The sequence below is a fragment of the Hippoglossus hippoglossus genome, chromosome 6 (genome assembly GCF_009819705.1).
Source record: "Hippoglossus hippoglossus isolate fHipHip1 chromosome 6, fHipHip1.pri, whole genome shotgun sequence".
NCBI lineage: Eukaryota > Metazoa > Chordata > Actinopteri > Pleuronectiformes > Pleuronectidae > Hippoglossus > Hippoglossus hippoglossus.
Window position 1 is genome coordinate 20,580,238 of NC_047156.1, and position 19,776 is coordinate 20,600,013.

Genomic DNA, 19,776 nt, shown 5'->3' on the forward strand with positions numbered 1-19,776 from the left:
TATTGATTTAATTTTAAATATATATAAAACACATAACACAATACATTGTAAAAAATATAGTGTAGACAGTACAGATATTTGCTGGTGTATTTCATGGATTAGAAGTGAAAAGTACCTGAAAATAAATCTACTTAAGTAAAGTACAGATACATGTAGATACAGATAAATGTATTCAGTCACTTCCCACCACTGTTATTCACCTTCATGTGTTTACGGCTGTGCATGTTGCCTTTAGAGCTGCAAACCCCCAAGAGCATCCCTGACCTACATCCTGGTCTCATGACTTCGGAGAGGTGGGACTCAGAAAGAAGCCTCTATAACCCTCAGCATGCTCCTTTGATCTCACACTCTATTTCAAAGCTTTTTCTAAGCTCTTCGTCTCCCCCTGGTGCTGCAGAAAAGAGGCGATTATGGATGCAAAACAGAAGGTGACCCACATACCTCCTGTCCCAGTGTTCTGTTTCCTTGAACCTCTCTTTTTAGGTTTGCCCTCCAGTGCTGCGTGGAGAAAAGGAGAAAGATGCCATACTTACCCCTGTCTACATGTGCTCTGATAAATGATCTAAAAACAGACAGACTGGGTCTATGTTTGCAAAGATTTAATCATGCCTGTTTCAAGGATTTTGGTTATAACTGTTTCATAGCGCAGTTCCTGTTACTATGTAATTTTATATACATGATCGAAGACCATACAATACTTAAGATTTGGAAAAGATATTTAGAAATGTAAATGCTGCTGAATAAAGTTGTTTATTTAATTTTGCATGGATTATTATTCTGCCTTGTACATGAATGATGGCCAACCTCACAGTAAAAATATCAGATGTGTTAATATATTCTCAAAATACTGTACAGTGTAATTTGTAGTCTCTCTTGGTGCATCCTACTTTGAAAACGTTGAGAATCCACTGAAAAGATCCAGGACTGTGCATCAAAGCTAAATGTTCCTCTGAATGAGAGTTTTCCATTTTAGGCAGTGAGAGACAAATAATGGTGGATGATGCCAAGTTCCATTTCTCCCTGCTTACTTGGCAAACCAGAGCAAGTCATCAGTTGTCCCTTTGCCCATTTTTTATTTTGGTCTCTTTCATTAAAACACAGTGGAACTGAAACAAAATACAACATACTAGATCAACAAATAAACTTAATCAATCCAACATTTTACGATGGCAAATGCCATTCATAAGATTCTCCCACTTTTGACATACTGTGCAAGGCAGGCTATGTCACATCCTAAGTTTAGTTTATCTAGATATGAGATTTGAATTTTTTGCATTTGTAAAAGGTTCTTACTTCAAGATTTGTTTTTATTTCATTATTTATTTATCATTATCGTTTTGTTATTTCAACATAATTTTGATAGCTAACGTTTGATACTGTTGCACGTTCTGCTCAGACTGTATATTCTGTTTACACTGTATATATTATTTATATTCTATTAATATGTTTGTATTTCCTTGTTTTTGTATTGCATGTTTACTTATTTGTTAATTTTACTTATATTGATTTTTTGACTGCCCTCTGTGCTGCTGCTGCTACACATTAGGTTTGTTATCGTCATCTCTTTATTTCAATTTTTTTATTTAAATATTTGTATTTTAGATTCTCATATATATGCAATTACTTGTACACAACACAACAGTCAATGCCACAACTTGTATTATTATTTCTGTCATTGTCATTGTTAGTAATTTATTCGTCATCAAAAAGTGTTTTTACTGATTTGTTTTTAAAAGTTAAATGCAGACGGTGTCCGTCAGTCATTTGTTCCTCCTGGCTTCTCGTATCATGTGACATATACCGTTCAGTACAGATTTGATTGATGGTGCATTTATCCAATAGAAACACAGCATTATCGACAACTATCGTTTGCTTTATTTTTGGACCAATCAGATCGTTGTTGTCAGAGGCTGTAACAAATGACAGCAAAGGGGTGGGCTCTCGTTCAAGGAGCGCGAACGGTTAACGATGAGAAAATGGCGAACGTAAAGTTTAGTTGAGTGAATCATGTCACCGTCACTCTTAACAGCATTTAAGTAGCTTAGACGCGTTTCCTTTCTGCGTGTGTACTGGTCACTTCAAGCTAACCGCGTCACGCTGGCGGAAGCTTACTTGCAAAACTTTCTTGTCGGTCGCTACGACAGCTAGCTGAAGTTAGCTCACTGGTGTTGGCAGCTGTAAATGGCGTCTCGGTGCCCACACACAATGAGCAGCCTGTAATGAATGCAGTGACACTGGAGGTAAACATAATTCATCGAGGCCGGTCTGTTTTCCATGGCTCACCGTTGAGTCAGAGGCTCTGGGCCCCACTCTGTCTTTGTGGACGCTGCATTGGACGCAATGGCCTCACACAACTTGGTCTTTGTCATCGATGTGGATTATGGAGGTCGTGATCCTGGCGATCAGCTGGATGTCAGGAACCACGTAGTGAAACGAGGAATGTTGCAGATCTTGCTGCATTTCGGTTACAAGTACGGATTTGAGAAGGTGCGCTGGGGCTATAAATTCTTCCAGTCTAGGGGTGGACGTAATGCCAGCCTCATATCAAGGGGATCTGACTTCAAGGAGCTAAGGCACAAAACCTTTGAGGACTTTGAGTCGGAGTTTGATGGTAAGTTTGACGTGAAGGATAAACCGTGGCCTTCTCGGCAGAAGCAGCAAGTCTGTCCGTCTGCTTCAGTTCAAAACGCTCTCAAAGAGACCCTGTTAGACTTCCAGTGGGACAGACCAGACATCACCTCTCCCACCAAACTGTACCTGAGGCCCAGAAGGTCGAGCCGAGCTGGGAAGCCCAGTGTTTCACAGGAGGAGGATGTTTCAAGCGACGGGAGGAATGTGGTGTTTGTGGTCTCTGAGTGTCCACGTACCAGGATGCAACTGGTGGACTATCTTTCTTTGGGGAACCATGACCTGCCTACAGATGGGACGGATCACATCATATCCAGGGGTCTCCAGGACATGCTGGCTCAGAGACAGGTTGTGCTGCACTGGATCGATAGTACATCGCATGTCCAGGTGAGTACAGCAGGCCACTGGGTAATAATGAAATATGACAGTGTTTATGATTCAGTGTTTCATAACAAAGGGACCTAACAGTGGGTTGATGACAAAATTATAAGAATGGATAGTGAAATTATGGATCAGACAGTCAAGTTTTATTTGATATTTGTCATTATAGTCAAAGATGTTTACTGTAACACAGCTGTAATAACATAATTTAGTTTTTTTTATTGAAAAACTCAAGCCTTTATTTCAAGAGCCTAAAGAGTCAGTTTACCAATCATATACTTTTGTGATTTTGTTGTAATCAAAAAAGTATTCAGATGTTTCAAACAGCTTCACAGTCAAGGCTTTGTTCCATATTTAACTCTCAACCTTGTATCTAGTCGGTGTGAACCATGGCTATAAACATCTAACCTTTACTGACACCTGTCACAGAAGCTTTTCAAATCCTTTTCAGACTGATATAAACAGCTGCCACCATTTCGCTTACTGCAGGTGCTGAGGTGTGAGGACTGTCTCGGCTCTGATAAGCTGTGTGAGGTCCTGGCTCAGATGGGTGGCAGGGTGATCCCTGTGGTTGCACTGCTGAACATCTGCTGCGTCCAGGAGACAGACTCAGGCTTCAGGCCAGAGGCCTTCACATTCAAGTCTGGTATTGGATACCTGCTGTCCTCTGAAAGGCTTTACCGCCTGGCTTTCCCTGTCATTGAGGGTCTTCTGCGGTGGGAGCAAGGTTGGTAACATGGAGGTCAACTCTAACTATCACCAGTTATGACTTAAACATGTCTGTAATAGTGCAGCTGTTAAAACTGTTTATATGATCTATAGTTTAAATGCAGATCCAAAACAATCATCGACTTTAAACTGTACATCCCCTTGAAATTTCACTTTGGTTATTTGCCAGTATTTGTCTGGATGAAACAAATTGCAGTAAACATGCAGATGAAGGGAAAACTTGGTCCAGGGGCTGTATAACAATGTCCTGGGTCAAAAGAAACAAATGAAGATTATAAGGATAATCTGAACATGATCCAAACACAAAAGGGCTGATATGCAGAAATCGCAAGCAAGTGAAATTAAACACAAAGCTCAAAATATATTGCCGTTATGCGTGTGTTTTGTGTGTTATTCTTTATCCAACAAGGTGGTGTGACACAGAGCTGTGACCTCATGGTTGAGCCAGTGTCGCGCAGACAGAGACTTCTCCCAGAGTCGGTGGAAGTGTGTATGAAAGGAGTTCTGCAGGGCTGGGATGCCTCATCTCTGACCCAAGTGTCCACAGAGTCATGGGTGATTCGGTCCTCCAGCAGAAGTGAACAGGGAGCTGCTGCCTTCCAACATCTCCTTCTGGAACTATCTGCTCACGCTCTTCACATGGTGAGACATCCAAGAATGACATTGCTACTTTACGTGAGAGGTTAAGGCTCTGATGCAGTGTAAACTGCTCAGAGCAGAGTATAACAATATAACTATAAACAACAGGTGCTGGTGATGTGCTTTCTTGTTCCAGTTATTTAATTTTTGCTATGCTATGATATAATTTGATAATTCAATGTCTTTTAGATGCTTTTATCAACTGTATATGTCAGGAACATCATCTGGGTCTGAATCTTCCTCATTAATATTTTCATAGTTTTGGTTATTTGCTTCAATATCACTCCCCTCGCGTAGATTGCCACCCATTGTCCGAAATGCTACTTGAACAACTTTTTTGCAGGCCAACAGAAAACAAACAAATTGCATTTCTCATAATGCATTTTCCCTTTCCTGAGAATATTCCTGCGAATCACAATTTTTTTTTATAATAACATGTCTTGAAAATGGTCACATCGTGGATGAGAGTCACCCGTATCATCCGACTCTAAAGGGAGAAGCATGCAAACATTTCACCTGGTCTTACGGGTATATACAAGCATATGTTGCATTCAGTCTTAATTGGTAAAAATTGAATTGGGTGCAAAGTTAGGAGTGGGCTCTACATTATATTGTCTAGTCAATATTCCAGTGCAACAGAAGGTTGATTGGAACATGAACTAGCCCAAAGATAGCTGCAACATTTGCAAAGATATTCTGTTTTGAAATCTCTTTCTTCTTTTCTGTGTAAGTTTACTGATTCACTTCTCCCACTTGTTCACTTTGCTCTCCAGCTCGCTGATGTGATTGACAGCGGCCTGGTGTGCTCAGCCGTCCTCTCCCCCATGTCACACTCTACAGCTCTGCTCACCATTCTCCAGCCTGGAGTCACTCAACACGACACACTTCTGACCACAGAGAACATCGACCCTTCCACAGCTGAGACATCCACTGACCTGCCAGATGTTGTGAGCAGTGTTCTTGGAGTAGTGTATGACATCATGGAGAAGGATGGTGACATTGTCGATGGTAAGATTTAGACCTAGACTCATTGGATAAGCAAATATAGTATCCGTTATTGGTTTATTGCAGACAGATTCAAGACAGAATTGCCAAATTAAATTTGAGATAAGTTTAAAACTGTCATCATTGCATAGTTTGTCCATGAGAAAGTATTGACAAGTAAAAATGTTTTTCCACCAGACAATTGTCCTCTTTTGTCTTGGTGACTTCTTGTTAAAAACAAAATTAAGAGATTTCAATCAAGTTTGTCTATGTTATGTGCTTATATAATGTGCTGTATGTGTGTGTATGCCCTGATTACAATAGCAAATACTGAAAGAAGCAAAAGTGTTTAATTTTGTGTTCATCATTTGATTTTCCGTTTGTTTGTTTACTTTTCAGACAAGCTTAATGATCAACCAGTTTCTGAGTGGGCTCGGCAGGAAGTCGATCAATGCCAACTGACTACAGGCGTGTTGGAGACTTGGTTTCCACAATCAGACCAGTCAGGAGTGAGCTCTCATTTGATGGAGTCGATTCGGTATGTGGATTCTGATTTCACAATTTTTCGATTCATAATTATTGTTCCTTTTTAAAAGCAAGAGTGATATACAGCTTCACACAAAACAACCTACAACAAAGTCAACCCTGTCACAAAGAAACACTCACTTGGTCTTGATGTTTTTCTCACTTTGTTCTGCAGATTGTTGCATGCAGTGCCAGAGCAGAGAGAAGAGGAGGAGTTGTCTGTCCTACAGCAGGAGCTGATCAGTGGTTTGGCTGAACTTTACCAGACGTCCCAGGGTACAGACAACAAGAGGGGCAAAAAACGTATGCCAGCTTTATCTCAGTTTTTACGTTTATTTTTAGCTATTTCTTACGAAGACTGTTAGTAAAACCTTCACATTATAATTTTAGACAACATAAAAGTAAATATATGTATCACTTTTTTATCAAGATCTTAACCTCCAAATATTATTTTTCTCTGTAACAATTCATATCTTCGATCTACAGGTGGTGCCCAGCGCACACCAGTGAAACAGAAGATGAAGACCATGAGCCGCTCCCTGCAGATGCTGAATGTGGCCCGGCTGAATGTGAAGGCCCAAAAGAACCAAGCTGAGGCCGAGCAGCTGGGGGGAGAGAGCAAGGGGCCAGACAGAAAGGGGAAGAGACGCTCAAGTGACAGAAACAAATCTGGGGGAGCAAAAGCCATCAGTGAGTATCTCTCGCAGTACTTTACAGTGCAACTGCTCAGATTATCACCCTGCTATAACTAAGAGTGTCTCTCCTCAAGAAAGGAAATATGTTTTTCTGGAAGTGTTCAAATAAATGTTTTGATCTATCAAGTAATGTATCTTCTCGTTTCACCCAGGTTTCACTAGTGAGGAGGAGCTCCTGTCCCATCTGAAGTCCAGCTACGATAAGACTCTGGCAGACAGAGACTTGTCCATTGTCACTTCAGTCCAGCAGCTCCTGTTTGCTGTGAAAATCTTTCTTGGAGCAGAATCCCATCTGGAGGTGAGGTGGTAGATTAGATCAAGTTGCGTGTATGTCAAAAAACGTTGTCAATTGGTAGATTTGGAGATATTGCAACATTGACATTTTTAATTTACATGTCTACTGTAAGGTAAATAACAATATTATGGTAACGGATGCTGAACCTCTTCTTATCAGGATAATGAAATCATTCCGTGCATCACATAAAGCACATTTAAGCCAACAGCTCAACAGTTGGACTGTGTTTAAATTGTATGTCTAACATCTTCTTCACAGACAAAGACCTCCCAGTTTGTCCAGCAGCATCTCCTCAAGACCAGCAAATCAGTGAGGCAGCTCTATGGCACTGCTGCTGATGTTAATAGCAAAGTCAGAGAGTGAGTATTATCTAATCCATAATCTTTCCTCGTGTTTTTTGGCAGCAAAAAGTCTAAAACTCAGCTCACTGACCTGCTACTTAAACCCATTGTTTTGGTTACACTCACTCTCTTATGTGTGAAATTGTGAACGACGTGTGTCTGTTTGTGGCTTGTCCTTCCTGATATCTACTATTCTTCCTTGATAAAGGTTCACACTGTTAGTTATCCTTCAGTCAGTTTTATACATGTGCCAGTTTTGTTTAGGAACCAATAAACACAGGTTGTTCTGTTTTAGGTGCCAGCTTCAGGGGGTGTTGAGGTTGGAGTTGTGCAGACTTTCCTCCTCAGACCAGTCTGACTCATTGGATGCCGAACAGATGGCAGAAGAGGTAAGATGGTCCTTTTCGAGTACTCTCTTGGTAAACAAAGATCTAAAAAGTAACCCTGCATTTAGTTTGTGCTAAATTCCAACTTCTGTTTGTCAGGTGGCTGAAATGCTCAGGATAATCTCTCTAACCAAAGACCCAGGTTGCCTGACAAGGTTTCTTCAAGATGAAGTTCTTCCAGGGTAAGAACCTGATTCTTCCAGAAACTTACAAGATAATAATGCTAAAAGACTAATCTCTAACTCTCCGGCGAATTATAATGGGAAGCATTGATTCAGAATGAGCCAAGTATTTCTCATCTATAGAATCTAACAAGCCTTTCTACGTCATGGCAGGTTCCTGACTGCTGTCCCCAGGGTGCTTGCAGACATTTACAACAGTCTGGGCACCCAGCTCCCTGAGGCTTTGGTGGCTGTTCTGCCCGCTGACTTCTTCAGCGATGACTCAGTTGCCAAGGACAGCGCTTCCCCTTCAACCTGCTCATCGCCCTTTTCCACACACAGCCTGGTTTCAGATGGCAAAAGTTGCCTGCAGGACCTGCGAAATCGCTCAGCCAGCAAGAGGAGGTGAGAGGAGACTGTATTATTTCTGCAAAGAAACTGTTTGGTCCCGACAAAGCAGGAATGGCCTAGACAACAAAAAAATATAAGAGTCATTTGAGTAAGCATGATGATTTTGCTTTTTGAATGTAATTGGAATTGAATCATAGTAACTAAGGTTGGGTACCGACCGAATTACGTTGGTACGACCCTGTACCGATTCACGTTATATCAATCTATGCCAAATTTTGGTGCCGGTGAGAGTGAAAAAGAGAGTATATGTTAGATAAAGAGCAAGCGAGCAAGACCATGCGACTCACCCCTGTAACGTGATCAAGCAAAGCTAATTTCTGATCAGTGCACACAGTCAGAACAATGTCGCGTCAATTGCGCAGACACCCAGGGAGCCATGCACAGCTCCTCTACAGTATGTTGGCTTACAGTGTTCACTTGGGTCTTTTCAAACATGTTTGGATGGTAAAGGTTATTTTTCTACAGTTTTTACTGGCTATGACGAAAGATTTGACTCATTGAAGAAAAGTATCGATCATTATGTGGTGATCAGTGTTGATATTGTGGCATTTTAAACAAATTGACCTTTAAACTGTCAGGTGAGTCTGAGAGAGAGAGACAGAGTGTGCGTGTGTGCGCTGTTACCTTTGCCTCAAGTCCCGGAACTATCATACAGAAGCTACACAATTCTTTTATAGTAATCAACCCCTTATAGTGATGAATTTTGCCCGGGACAAACGTGATCACTATAAGCAATTTCCATTGTACTAGAATTTTGTCGGCAGGCGGAGGCGGCACAGAATTTGATGGAGGAGTAAAGTACTGAAAAAAAGTACCGTCTGGCACCTGTACCAGTGAATGTACCCAACCCGTATAGTTACCGAATTTTTTGAATCAGGTGTCTGTTTAAGACTTATGATGTAGATACTTTCCTTGGTGAATGTCCAGATAAGTGTTTTCTTTTTCACACAGGAGTGGGATGTTGACTCGTCATCGCAGCATGACTGAATCATCTCAGAGTCTTCGTCAAATAGAGATGCCCAAAAAGACTACAAGAGCTGTAAGATGATCCTACATAGTTTAATCACCTATAATATCTTAGATTTGTTATTTGGGGCAAATTGTTATGACACTTGGGAAATTTCTCTGTAGTGGGATTAATAAAGGATTCTCTTATTTATTGAACCTTGAGCAGCTAGTCTTCTCACAATATCTTGAATTGTTACTGCTTAATCAAAAGTATTCTGAACATCACCCAATAATGAGACATGAGATGGCATTTGCACTTGTGTATTATGGTTATTTCAGCTTTCTAATCAAAGTTATCTTACCTGCACTTTTATGTTTTTTATTAGTCGAAGTCAAAGGTGTGTGTTGCCTTGGAAAAGCCTGTCGCACAACCTCAGAAACAAGAAACACAAGGTAAGTTCTGTTTCACATCGAATGTAATCGCTGTCGTGTGAAACTCTTGCTTGCCCCAGAAAGTAGATGAAACAAAACACTGATTTAGCAGTATCACCTTGACATTACATTCCTAAATACAGACCGTGTTCTGATTATCCACAGAGGTGACCAAGGTGAGAAGAAACCTGTTCAACCAAGAGATTGTTTCACCCTCAAAGAAAGCCAAGCTGCCGAGGAGCCAGTCTGTCTCTGCTGTGGAAGGACTGAAACGCAAGCGATCTACTGAGTCTGACGGTAAATTGATAACAGCATAACAGATTGGTTTAAATATATACTGAAGTGAAGTTTACTAATCAATAGAAGATATAATATTGGGCGGGGTAAAAAACCTTTGTTCTCAGTTCAGTGCTTTGCCAGGCAACTTGTTGTTCCTCCTTTTCAGAGAGACACAAACTTCTCACGAAGAAGGTGTGTGAGACGCCACATCACAAGCAAGTGTCCAGTCGCCTTCTTTACCAGCAGAAAATGGGAAGGTACGTTCGAGTTATTGACAGTTTTCCTTATTGATATATGTTTAGTTTAGACAAGGAATGTATAATGCAAAAACACCTGTTGTTAATTATTGCAAAGTAAAATCTTTTTTTTTAACAGGAGATCTCTCCCAAATGAGGAGTGCATTGTGGAAGAGTCGCCAGTAAAACCTGCAGAAGGTATTTGACTGATTTACAGCATTTATTTTATTAAAAGCCTTTGTTGTGCCTCTTTCATGCCCAAAATAAGTGGGGATAAGCGTTTTTTGGCACAACACCCATAAATCCACCAAAAAGGTGATTGACGCTTTTCCCATTGCCATTGAAGGTTTAAGTTTACCTCTTGTGGGTTTTTTCCCCTGGTGAGTCATGTTCGACGTCACAGAAACTGAGAAGCTTTAACATCTTGTTGTCTTGCCAGTGTTGTATCTTGAATGATATGAAGAAAGAATCACTGTTTTATGTTGTTCCCAATTTGTTAAAAACAATAAGTGCTATTTTTCGACCGGAAGTCGTAACGTCGCAGCCAGAAAAGGTGCAGTGTCTGGACTTCCAAAATAAAGGAGAAATAAGCGTGTTCATGCAGATGTCACATTTCCATCACTGCCATTTGACACAGGAGTGAATGCTGAGTGTATCCATTAGCATTGCAGACAAAAGTGAGACGTTGGTGCGTTTCTGACCAGTGAAAAAGTGACCTAAGTTTATTTAAAGGCATGCTGATTATTTTTTCTTTTTTTTGTATCAGATCTCAGAAGGAGCCCCAGGATTAAGAAGTTTGCTCAAAGATACTCCAACACCTTCTACTCAAGTTCTCAACCTCGCTCACGCAACCTAGACAGGGCTCTCTCTGCATCCCAGCTGACTCTCAGTGATGGCAAAATCTGCGAGCTCAACGTAAAATCAGTCCGGTCTCCCATGCGACTTCTGTTTGGGGCTACTCATTCCCCTTGTCATCTCTCTGACAAGAGTGGAGCAGCAAGAGCCACCAGATCACGACTGTACACAGACTCCAGTGTCTTTGAGGTAAGTTCTCCTGTAGTAATTTGAGTCACTGAAAAAATCAAATGCATCAGTGCATGCACCTAAAGACAATCCTTTCTTTATCCACTCCTCCTCTTGACATCCCAATATGCTGAAGCACCCCCTTTTATTAGCTAACTATTATTTTTCTCAACATTAGAATTGTCAGTTCACAAAGTAAAAGGTTACAAAGTCTAACATTGCATTCATGTTAAATGTGAGTTAAATAAAAACACTTTTCTGTTTTTGTTTTTAGAGCCCAAATAAAACTCCAACAAAGTCGCCCAGCAATCATGGGACGGACGTTCTTGGGAACAGAACTCCGAAAACATCCAGGACTCGAGGGACCCCCAAAACTCCACCTTCATCCAGGATCAGTGTTTGCTCTGTTGCAGAGAGTCCTGCTGCTGGAAGCTCTCATGAGCTTAGTATGGCTCTGAGGGGCAGTCCTTTCAGATCACCAGCCAGAAGGACTCTCATTGTAGAGACACCAACTAAGCAAAGCCCTGTGAGAAGCCCGCTGAAGGGTATTCTTAGGACTCCAGTCAAAGCCTTGGTTGAATGCAGTTCCTCCTCTGGATCACATAGGCTCAGTAGCCCAGTTTCCAACACTCCCAAGAAGAGTGTCACATGGTCTCCATCTCCTCAGAAGTTTAGAGTCGTGGAGAACAGCACCACCTTCAAAGTACCAGAGTCGCCATCTCGTCTGTCATCTCGAAGGTCTCCAAGACAGCTGAACACACCCAACAAGTTCAGCAGTCCTGTCAAACACACAAATACTAAAAGGGACATTTTCAAGACCCCAGAGAAGATTTGTCAAGTGAGTCTACTCAGGGTTTCTGAAAGTTTAAGTAGTACTATTTTGGCACAGGAAAAAGTTCACAACGGGATGAAGACGCCTGAAAAAAATGGAACACTGCTGGCAATGCCTCCTCCACAATCTACTTCCCCTCTACACCACCTCTCCCCTAAACCCAACACCAGAGCTCAAACCAGGACCCCTAGTCCTACTTATCAAATGATTACCCGCTCTGGGAGAACTCCAGGCAAAAGTTCAAACAGTGCATCCCCGTGTAAAGTAGAATTCACACCAGCAAGAAGCAGTCCTGTTACAGAAGGATCAGATACTACAGTAAAGTCTCCAGCAAAGTCCCTGACAAGAAGGGGGTCGGGTCAAGGTGAAAGAACCACTAGACATAACTTAAGATCCCTGTCCAGTGAGAATGTTCAATCAGAATCTGCTGAGAACTGTGACTTTGTGGAGAAAACCATGCAGTCAGATACAAAAGCAGAGGCACAGACTGAACCCTCCCATTCCTCTGACACTGACTCTAGTTCTCATACTGATTCACAGCAATTAGACTCTTCACGTTTTTACTCTGCTACCACAGACGATGAAAGTATGGACATTGTTGATGCAGAAGTTGTAAAGACCCAGTTTAGTGGTGGGCTCAAGATGAACATTAGTTTTTCGCGAAAGAATTCAAAGTCAGGTGAAAACTTTCTGTCAAGCACAGACTCGCCTAAACCACCTGTGCTGCACCAAGGTACACCCGGGCGAAACTATGGCTTCCGGCAGACGCCTGACCGACAACAGAGGGAGGCTGCTGCTCGTTTGGGATATGGAAATGATTCCCCTCGTTTTTCCACTCCGAGAGGCCTTGCAAGACGACAGAAGGGCACAGGTACTCCAAACCCTCTGACTTACCAAGTAGAGATGGAAATGCAAACATCTGGACTTCCTAAGCTCAAATTCAAACGCACAGATTCCATGAATGCAGGGGATTTGGCCTCAGATGGAGGTCCTCGACCTGGTACTCGGAGCCCTTTAGTTGGTGTGAAACCTTCTCTGCTGGAAAGCCCCTTGTCTTTGTTTTCTAAACATAGAGAACCTGGATGTGTCTCACCATCTATCTGCACTCATGTCACTCCAGCCAAAAGCACACCTGGAAAAGGTGGAAGTGTCCAAACATACATCTGCCAGTCCTACACCCCTACACGGCATCCTGGAGGAACAATGTCTCCCCCAGTGACAATTCCAGAGATAATCCCCCTGACTCCTTCCCCTCAGAGCATGGGGAAGGTGACTCCAGACAATCTCAACAGTTGGCCTCGCAGGAAGAGAGCTCAGGTTGGAGTGTTTGGAGGCAGAGATCGTGGCCTGAAGGGGGAGCCACTGCTTGAGGAGTTGCTACAGGAAGCTGAACTTGGAGTTAGCAGATTACAGGACAATGACGACACGGATGAGTTCTCAAACAACAAAGCTACAATATTAGCTCTGACTTCCAAACAGTCACACCCATTCCCAGGGGATGCATCTCCTCCTTCTCCTCTGGTAGACTTGCACTGGATAGAGAAGCTGGCTGAGCAGGCTGACTGCACAGAACCTCAAAGAGGTGAAGAAGAAAACGTCAGGGCTGCTGCCAATGGAGGTGTCAAGTCAGGTAAGATACGGGCTCTGTAACAAAAACTAATCCCAGTAAATTTAAGTACTAAAGATATTGTCATTGTTGACTAAAATTTTATTTGAGATTCTGACCAAATATTTACTTTCACAGTAGCGACTCCTCCCAGCTCAAAGGTGACCAAACCAGTGACAGCGAGTGGGATTTTAGCTCTGACTCACTCTCCATTGTTGTTCAAATCTGGTTCTGCTAGTAAGAGAACACCAAATTTTAAAGGTAAGATGTGTTTTACAGTTAATCTTTTTTATTTTTGCCAGTTTAGCACAATTGATTATTCATATGTTAAAAAAGGTACCCTCACATCCACTACATAAAATTTAGGATTGGACGTTTATATATCTTAGAACTATGAGGTAAATCATTATAAAAATTGAATCTAAGTTATTATCTGACCATCTAATACCAGTTATATAATAATATCAGGAACAGAAAGGTACAAATGCTGATCAGGTTCAAGCTCTTTGACTCTGAGCTTTTTCTTGTCACGTTCTTCTCTTGAACAGCATGATTTCTGTGACTTAACCAAATTTTCTTTGTGTATTTTGTAGGGCTGCACCTGTTGATTTTTTTTTTTTTTATCGATTAATCTAACGATTATTTTTTATTACTCGAGTAATATAGTAGTGAATTTATCAGAAATTAAGTTTCCTCAAGCAAAGGTCCGAAACATCGCAATGTCTCACATGCGTTATGATTCAAATGTCATATATTTTGAAGTAGCCTAGTAGTTGTAACAATGTCTGTATGAAGTAAAACAAACTTCAATTAAATAAAGAAACACATTTCAATGGTATTTCAACAATGTTCTAATTAATTTTCACACTGAACTGGAGGGGACTCTAATAATTAAATAATCGTTTCAAGTAAAATAAGGTTTGCATTTAAAAACAAAATAAAGAGATCTTAAAATAAAGTGCTTAATTTTAGAGGGAAAACATTTTTTGTTTAAGTTTCTCCTGTTTTCTTGATATATATAACTACATTTCACATATGAACAATCTTAACAAATATCAACAACTAAACAGCTTCAACACTCCTCTCTTTGTTCCCCACTTCCTCTTGTTCAGTGAGAGAAGTAACTCTAACACGTGCTGTCAGGATTTACTACCAAAAAGATGAAAAAAGTTGTGCAGGTTAAAATAGAAACGCTCCATCAAAAGCTAATAACAGGTCTTGGTCCGTATAGAACGGCGACTAGATACGTTCCGGATCTCGGTCTGCCTACTGGTGACTTATGCTTTAGATGATCGTTGGCGATTTTTTTTCCGCTTCAGCTTCTGCTTTGGGTGAATCCATGCTTTGACGTATTTACGTAATCGATGACGGAAATACGCTCTAGTATTTCATAAATCACTCTCTGAGACTCCAGCCTCCAACTTCAGTCAACTTTGCATGTCCACATAGTTTTGAACATGTAGCATATTTACTCCTTGCCCAGATCTAGTTCTTGATATCCCGTGACTAACCATCCACATTGTTTTCTAAACTTTGTAGATGAGGCTGCTTCAGGGCAGAGGCTAGAAGTGGATGGAGGGGATCACTCGCCCTTCAGCCAGCCAATCAGACACTCAAACAAAGGGAAAAACTACAGCAGGAAGAGACTGCTACACTGAACCACAGAACTGTCGGGCAAGCAAAGCAGAGAGACAGTCCATTTTGTGTTTAACTGTGAAGCTGTGACCCTTTCTTTACCTTATTTTGTCCAAAGGGCTTTTGATGGCACATCTGAACCCCTTTCAAGCACCACTTGAAAGACTTTGAAGATGAATGAATGATGCTCTGTCTCCTCCACTAACATTTTTGACCCTCTTCGTGTGTATCAGTACTTTAAGAAGTATATTTAACACATTTCTGCCAAGGTGTTAAAACTGACCTTTCCTGTTCGTATGGTCCTCTGTGAAGCCAAACCCTCAGGAAAAAGTGATATTAAATGTTGTCATCGTTTTAAAGATTTTAATCAGCCATTTACAATCAAGTTAAAGTTGTTGAAAGAAGTTTTATTCATGTCTATTTATTAGTTTGTTTGTTCTTGTCATAAAATTGCTCTGAAGTCAAAGGGATGCCCTTACGATTGATTCAGCTTGTAAACATGTCTGTTGCCAAAGTCTTATGTAAATAAATATCCATTTTCTTTATCAAGCTATTGAAAAAGGTTTTTGTTGTCTTTACCTTACTTTAACACAATGCTTTTATTTCTTTTTGCCAAAATGGGGGGAAAAAAACACACAGTACATTCAAACTCAACAGTTCACTTTACTATGCAGCTCTCTTCTTTCTGAGAGTGACTTTTATAATTCTCATTTATCAACTACAAGCAAATAAAAGCAAACCTGATCCTTTCACCCTGTAGTTACTCACCTGTTCAAAGGTCAAAGCTCTGAAACTAAAAAAGCCTTCACATGCGTTCAGTAGCTTAATGTCACACAATCAGACATCACAGGTTAATACTGTTTTTTTTTTGGGGGGGATAACATTTTTATTAATTTATTTAATAGTTGTTGATAATGCCCAACATTTTATGAACCTGATTATGATCTTATCAGTAATGCAATTATATTGTATTTCATCAGAACTGTGAGTTGTTTAATGGGTTACTTATTAGAATATCATTGTTCCTTATAATTCACGAGATTAGCTTGGCATCAGGCACCGGCTGTTTGCTGTAAAGTCCGATAAAGGTGACACACCTCACATGTGCTGTTTTCCTGTTCACATAGCCAGCAAGAGCAAGTCTCCTGAAATGAAGAGGAGCTTCTCATTGTGAGGAATGCAGTGTCAGTGAAAAATGTTCTACCTCCTAAACAACATTCTATGAAATCTGTTCTGAGATGTCAATTGAAAATGTGAAATAGAATGAGTAAATTAGCATGTTTGGTTTCAGGATCCTGGTATTGTTCACACTGGGTCAAGTTTGTTCTCCCATGTTCTGCCTGTGTTGCCCTCAAGCATCTGAGGTAGATTTGAGTGTCTCAAAGGCCTGTAGATGTGAGTGAGATTGTTTGTTTGACTCTGTATGCGACCCTGTGATTGGCTGGCAAACTGTTCAAGCTGCCTTTCACCCAATATCAGCTGGGATTGGCTCCGACCCCTGTGACCCTCAAAGTACCTTACAACACTTGAACTTTACTGTACAGAAGTAAGTGACCTATAATCAAATCTCACACCTTTATTACAGTCACTTGATCACCATTTAAGATGCTATTTTACAACTCACATAGTAAACAGGGTAAATAGCTATTAATAGATTACCTCATTGGAATAAAGGTGTAGAAATTAGCTTTATTGTTTGTGTTTATCTTTGAAACAAAAGCTTGTTGCTAATCTGCTTTTTCCCATAAAGAAAATCCAATTTTCGAATCCAAGGCGAATACATTTTATAGGTACTGTAAACTTACCACAGTGATATTTAGTTTTTTCTTATCTTTCAGATGGTTAATGTTCACCCGAGTAAAATATTTTCCAGTGGATTTGTCGCGCCTTGTTTTAAATACGTCCTTTGTGTCACAAACTTATATGGCTATGGGGCAATTATTGTGGCACAACTATTAAGATATGTGAGTCTCAATCCGTCTCTATGTAATCAGATTTGTGAATGTGTACATGGTTCTGCAAATCTGCATTTAGAATGTGTGTGTAATGGGATTTGCAAACATGTACAAAAAAATCTGCAAATACGTATTCGGAATACGTGTGTGTGTGTAACTGGATTTGAATGTATTTACATGTAAATCTGTAAATGTGTAGACAAATCTGTAAACACATGCATGGAGATGAATGGCTTAAAAGTCTAACTATTTAGCTTCAAGAGCTGAAAATCCAAACAAGTCATCTGTTTCTGCTCAAGCAGCCTTTGAATTGGCTGTTTTTTTTACACGTGACTTTTGCTACACTTCTGCCGTGGCAGATCCGCAAATGCATGCAGCGATCTGCAAGTACATGTGGAGATTTGTCTGTGTTTTCAGGAGCTGCAACCTTCACACCACTAGGTGACTGTAGCACCTCATGATTCTATCCGACTATACCTTGAATAAAAGTTTAAACTAACAATTTAGTAGCACTTAAATGGCACTTACTTATAGCACTTTGTAGTTTGGCTTTCTTGAAGATATTGTACTTTCTTGATTCTTGTTGTTCCAGGTTTGTACCTCCATGGTTGAATGCACTTATTGTAAGTCGCTTTGGATAAAAGCGTCAGCTAAATGAAATGTAATGTAAATGTAATGATTTTAAAGGTTCAGTGTGTAGAATTTAGTGACATCTAGTGGTGAAGTTGCATGTTCCAGCTGAATACCCTTCACCCTCCCCTTCCAAACATGAAAGAGAACCTGTGGTAGCCTTCAGTTGTCATACAAACTTAAAAGGTGTTTAGTTTGGACGACTGTAAAAAACATGGCGGCCTCTGTAGAGAGGATTCGCTCCTTATGGGGCACTCAGCTTGATGAATTTACTGCAGTTAAAAACGATAAAGGCAGCCAGAGCACAGTGTTTCTGTTTGCAGAACTTCACTACAATAATGGCCTCATTACACATTTGTTAATAGTTTTATTACAATAATGGCCCCATATACGGCTCTCTGCAGAACTGCAATGTGAACTTTGATCAGAGTTCTGTATTCCCACTATTGTCTACGTAATCCACAGATTACTGCATTTATCCTCCATAAGGAGCTCAGGGCCTGAATATAAAACAGTACGGCCTCTGTCTGATCACAAGTGACTGAAGGGGACACTGAACAGGTCAGACTTTGTTTTGTCCATTCATAAAAACTATGTGCCAAACATATAAATCAGATATACGTAGAGTAGAAAACTAAGCTGAGGTCCGGTTTTTGAAACTACTATGGTGGCAAATTCTGTGTTTTAAGGTTTCTTTAAACCATTACAGCTTGCTTACAGGCTTTTCTTATGTTTTTCTTTCATGTCAGAAAACACATAAATGTGTGAGATCGATGTGCATATTGGCCAAGCTCTTTAGACAGACTTAATTAAATATTTTCACACATTTGTATTATAATATTGTTGATGGTATCGTTCACAAAGGTCGTGTTACTGCTTGTGATTTGCAATGTGTCATTTGGCAAAGGCACCTGATTCAAAGTCAAACCGTGACGCCTCACTATGAGGAAGTTGTTGTAGTACTCATGGTTCGAGTGACAGGATTGATCCTGTGATTAGTCGTATTAAACATGTTCTCGTTTCTGTTTAAACAGAAAGGATGAGTGACAGTATTGTGTGTTTTGGGACTTAGGAGAAACCCTGTGTTAGATGTTAGACCCCTGTCAGTGTGATGTTAAACCTTTCAGTGCTACAGGCCTATTCACTCATGTCCTTCAGTATTCACACCACATGCACACATACACACCACTCCACTATTGTCAAGCTTGCCAAAGAAGGAAATGTGACTTCCTGTACAAAGTGATTTTCACAATAAACCCCTTAGTAGCCACTCCTCTGTTGAATTTAGTGTGTATAAGTGAAATGGGTAAAAAAGGAACAACATTCAAATATAATTGGAGCCTCTGTTTCTTTAGAAATAATAGGATTCACCATGTTTTTTTTTATTCTTACAACTGCCATTTTGGTAATTGAGCAGTGCCTTAGTAAATAGAAGTAGAGGTATTACTGTAGAAAACTGAAAATAAAATTAAAGCTGAAAGTTACTGTGATTCAGTCTTTCTACCTCTGCCAAGAGGATTACGTTTTCATCCGAGTTTGTGTGTTTATTATTTAGCAAGATTACACTAAAACTTTAAGATGGATGATCACAAAACTAGAAGGAAGTGGTAAGGGTCAGGGAAGAACCCAGTAAATGTTATTGCAGATTTTGATGAGGGGGCTGCTCCAGGAATTTTTTTTTCACTTTCTTAAACAAACATTTTTGTTGACTTCTCAGAGAATAATTCATGGATCTTGATTTTTAAAAAGAAGGCTTGTTTAGGGGACTGATGTTTATATTAGTCTATATTTATATTTTCTGTTTATACAGTCTATGAAAAGTCTTTGACAGAAAAAGCACAGTGTATAGAAGCTTGTAGTGAAAAGCTCTAGGCTAAATAAGTACAGTCCATTAACCATTCAATTTAACATTTACATCAGTGACAAGCAGAACCTGCAAGAGCTTAAGGTGTGATGGCACAGTCTCCTCTTGTTGGTGGCAGGATGGTCAGTGTGTTTGAAGTGTTGGGAACACCTCTGCATCTG

At 40.3% G+C, this 19,776-nt stretch overlaps 1 protein-coding gene across 1 annotated transcript; it reads left to right on the forward strand.

The window, feature by feature from the left end:
- The first annotated feature begins 1,941 nt into the window (after positions 1-1,941).
- Positions 1,942-15,711, forward strand: ticrr (TopBP1-interacting, checkpoint, and replication regulator). The gene is made up of 21 exons (XM_034588928.1): positions 1,942-3,015; positions 3,499-3,736; positions 4,148-4,380; positions 5,151-5,385; positions 5,761-5,899; positions 6,062-6,189; positions 6,373-6,576; positions 6,734-6,879; positions 7,135-7,235; positions 7,513-7,606; positions 7,703-7,785; positions 7,939-8,169; positions 9,127-9,214; positions 9,510-9,576; positions 9,721-9,852; positions 10,001-10,091; positions 10,210-10,268; positions 10,837-11,114; positions 11,368-13,555; positions 13,670-13,792; positions 15,071-15,711. The coding sequence occupies exons 1-21, from the start codon at positions 2,341-2,343 to the stop codon at positions 15,187-15,189; spliced, it is 5,652 nt and encodes a 1,883-aa protein (XP_034444819.1). The 5' UTR covers positions 1,942-2,340; the 3' UTR covers positions 15,190-15,711.
- Positions 15,712-19,776: the final 4,065 nt, after the last annotated feature.

What these genes read in the sequence shown, in the direction of transcription:
- ticrr (XM_034588928.1), top strand. Translation starts at nt 2,341, where the DNA reads ATGGCCTCACACAACTTGGTCTTTGTCATCGATGTGGATTATGGAGGT. An exon ending in GAGCAGAATCCCATCTGGAG is followed by an intron (nt 6,880 to 7,134) that starts GTGAGGTGGTAG and finishes TCTTCTTCACAG; the next exon opens with ACAAAGACCTCCCAGTTTGT. An exon ending in CAATGGAGGTGTCAAGTCAG is followed by an intron (nt 13,556 to 13,669) that starts GTAAGATACGGG and finishes TTACTTTCACAG; the next exon opens with TAGCGACTCCTCCCAGCTCA.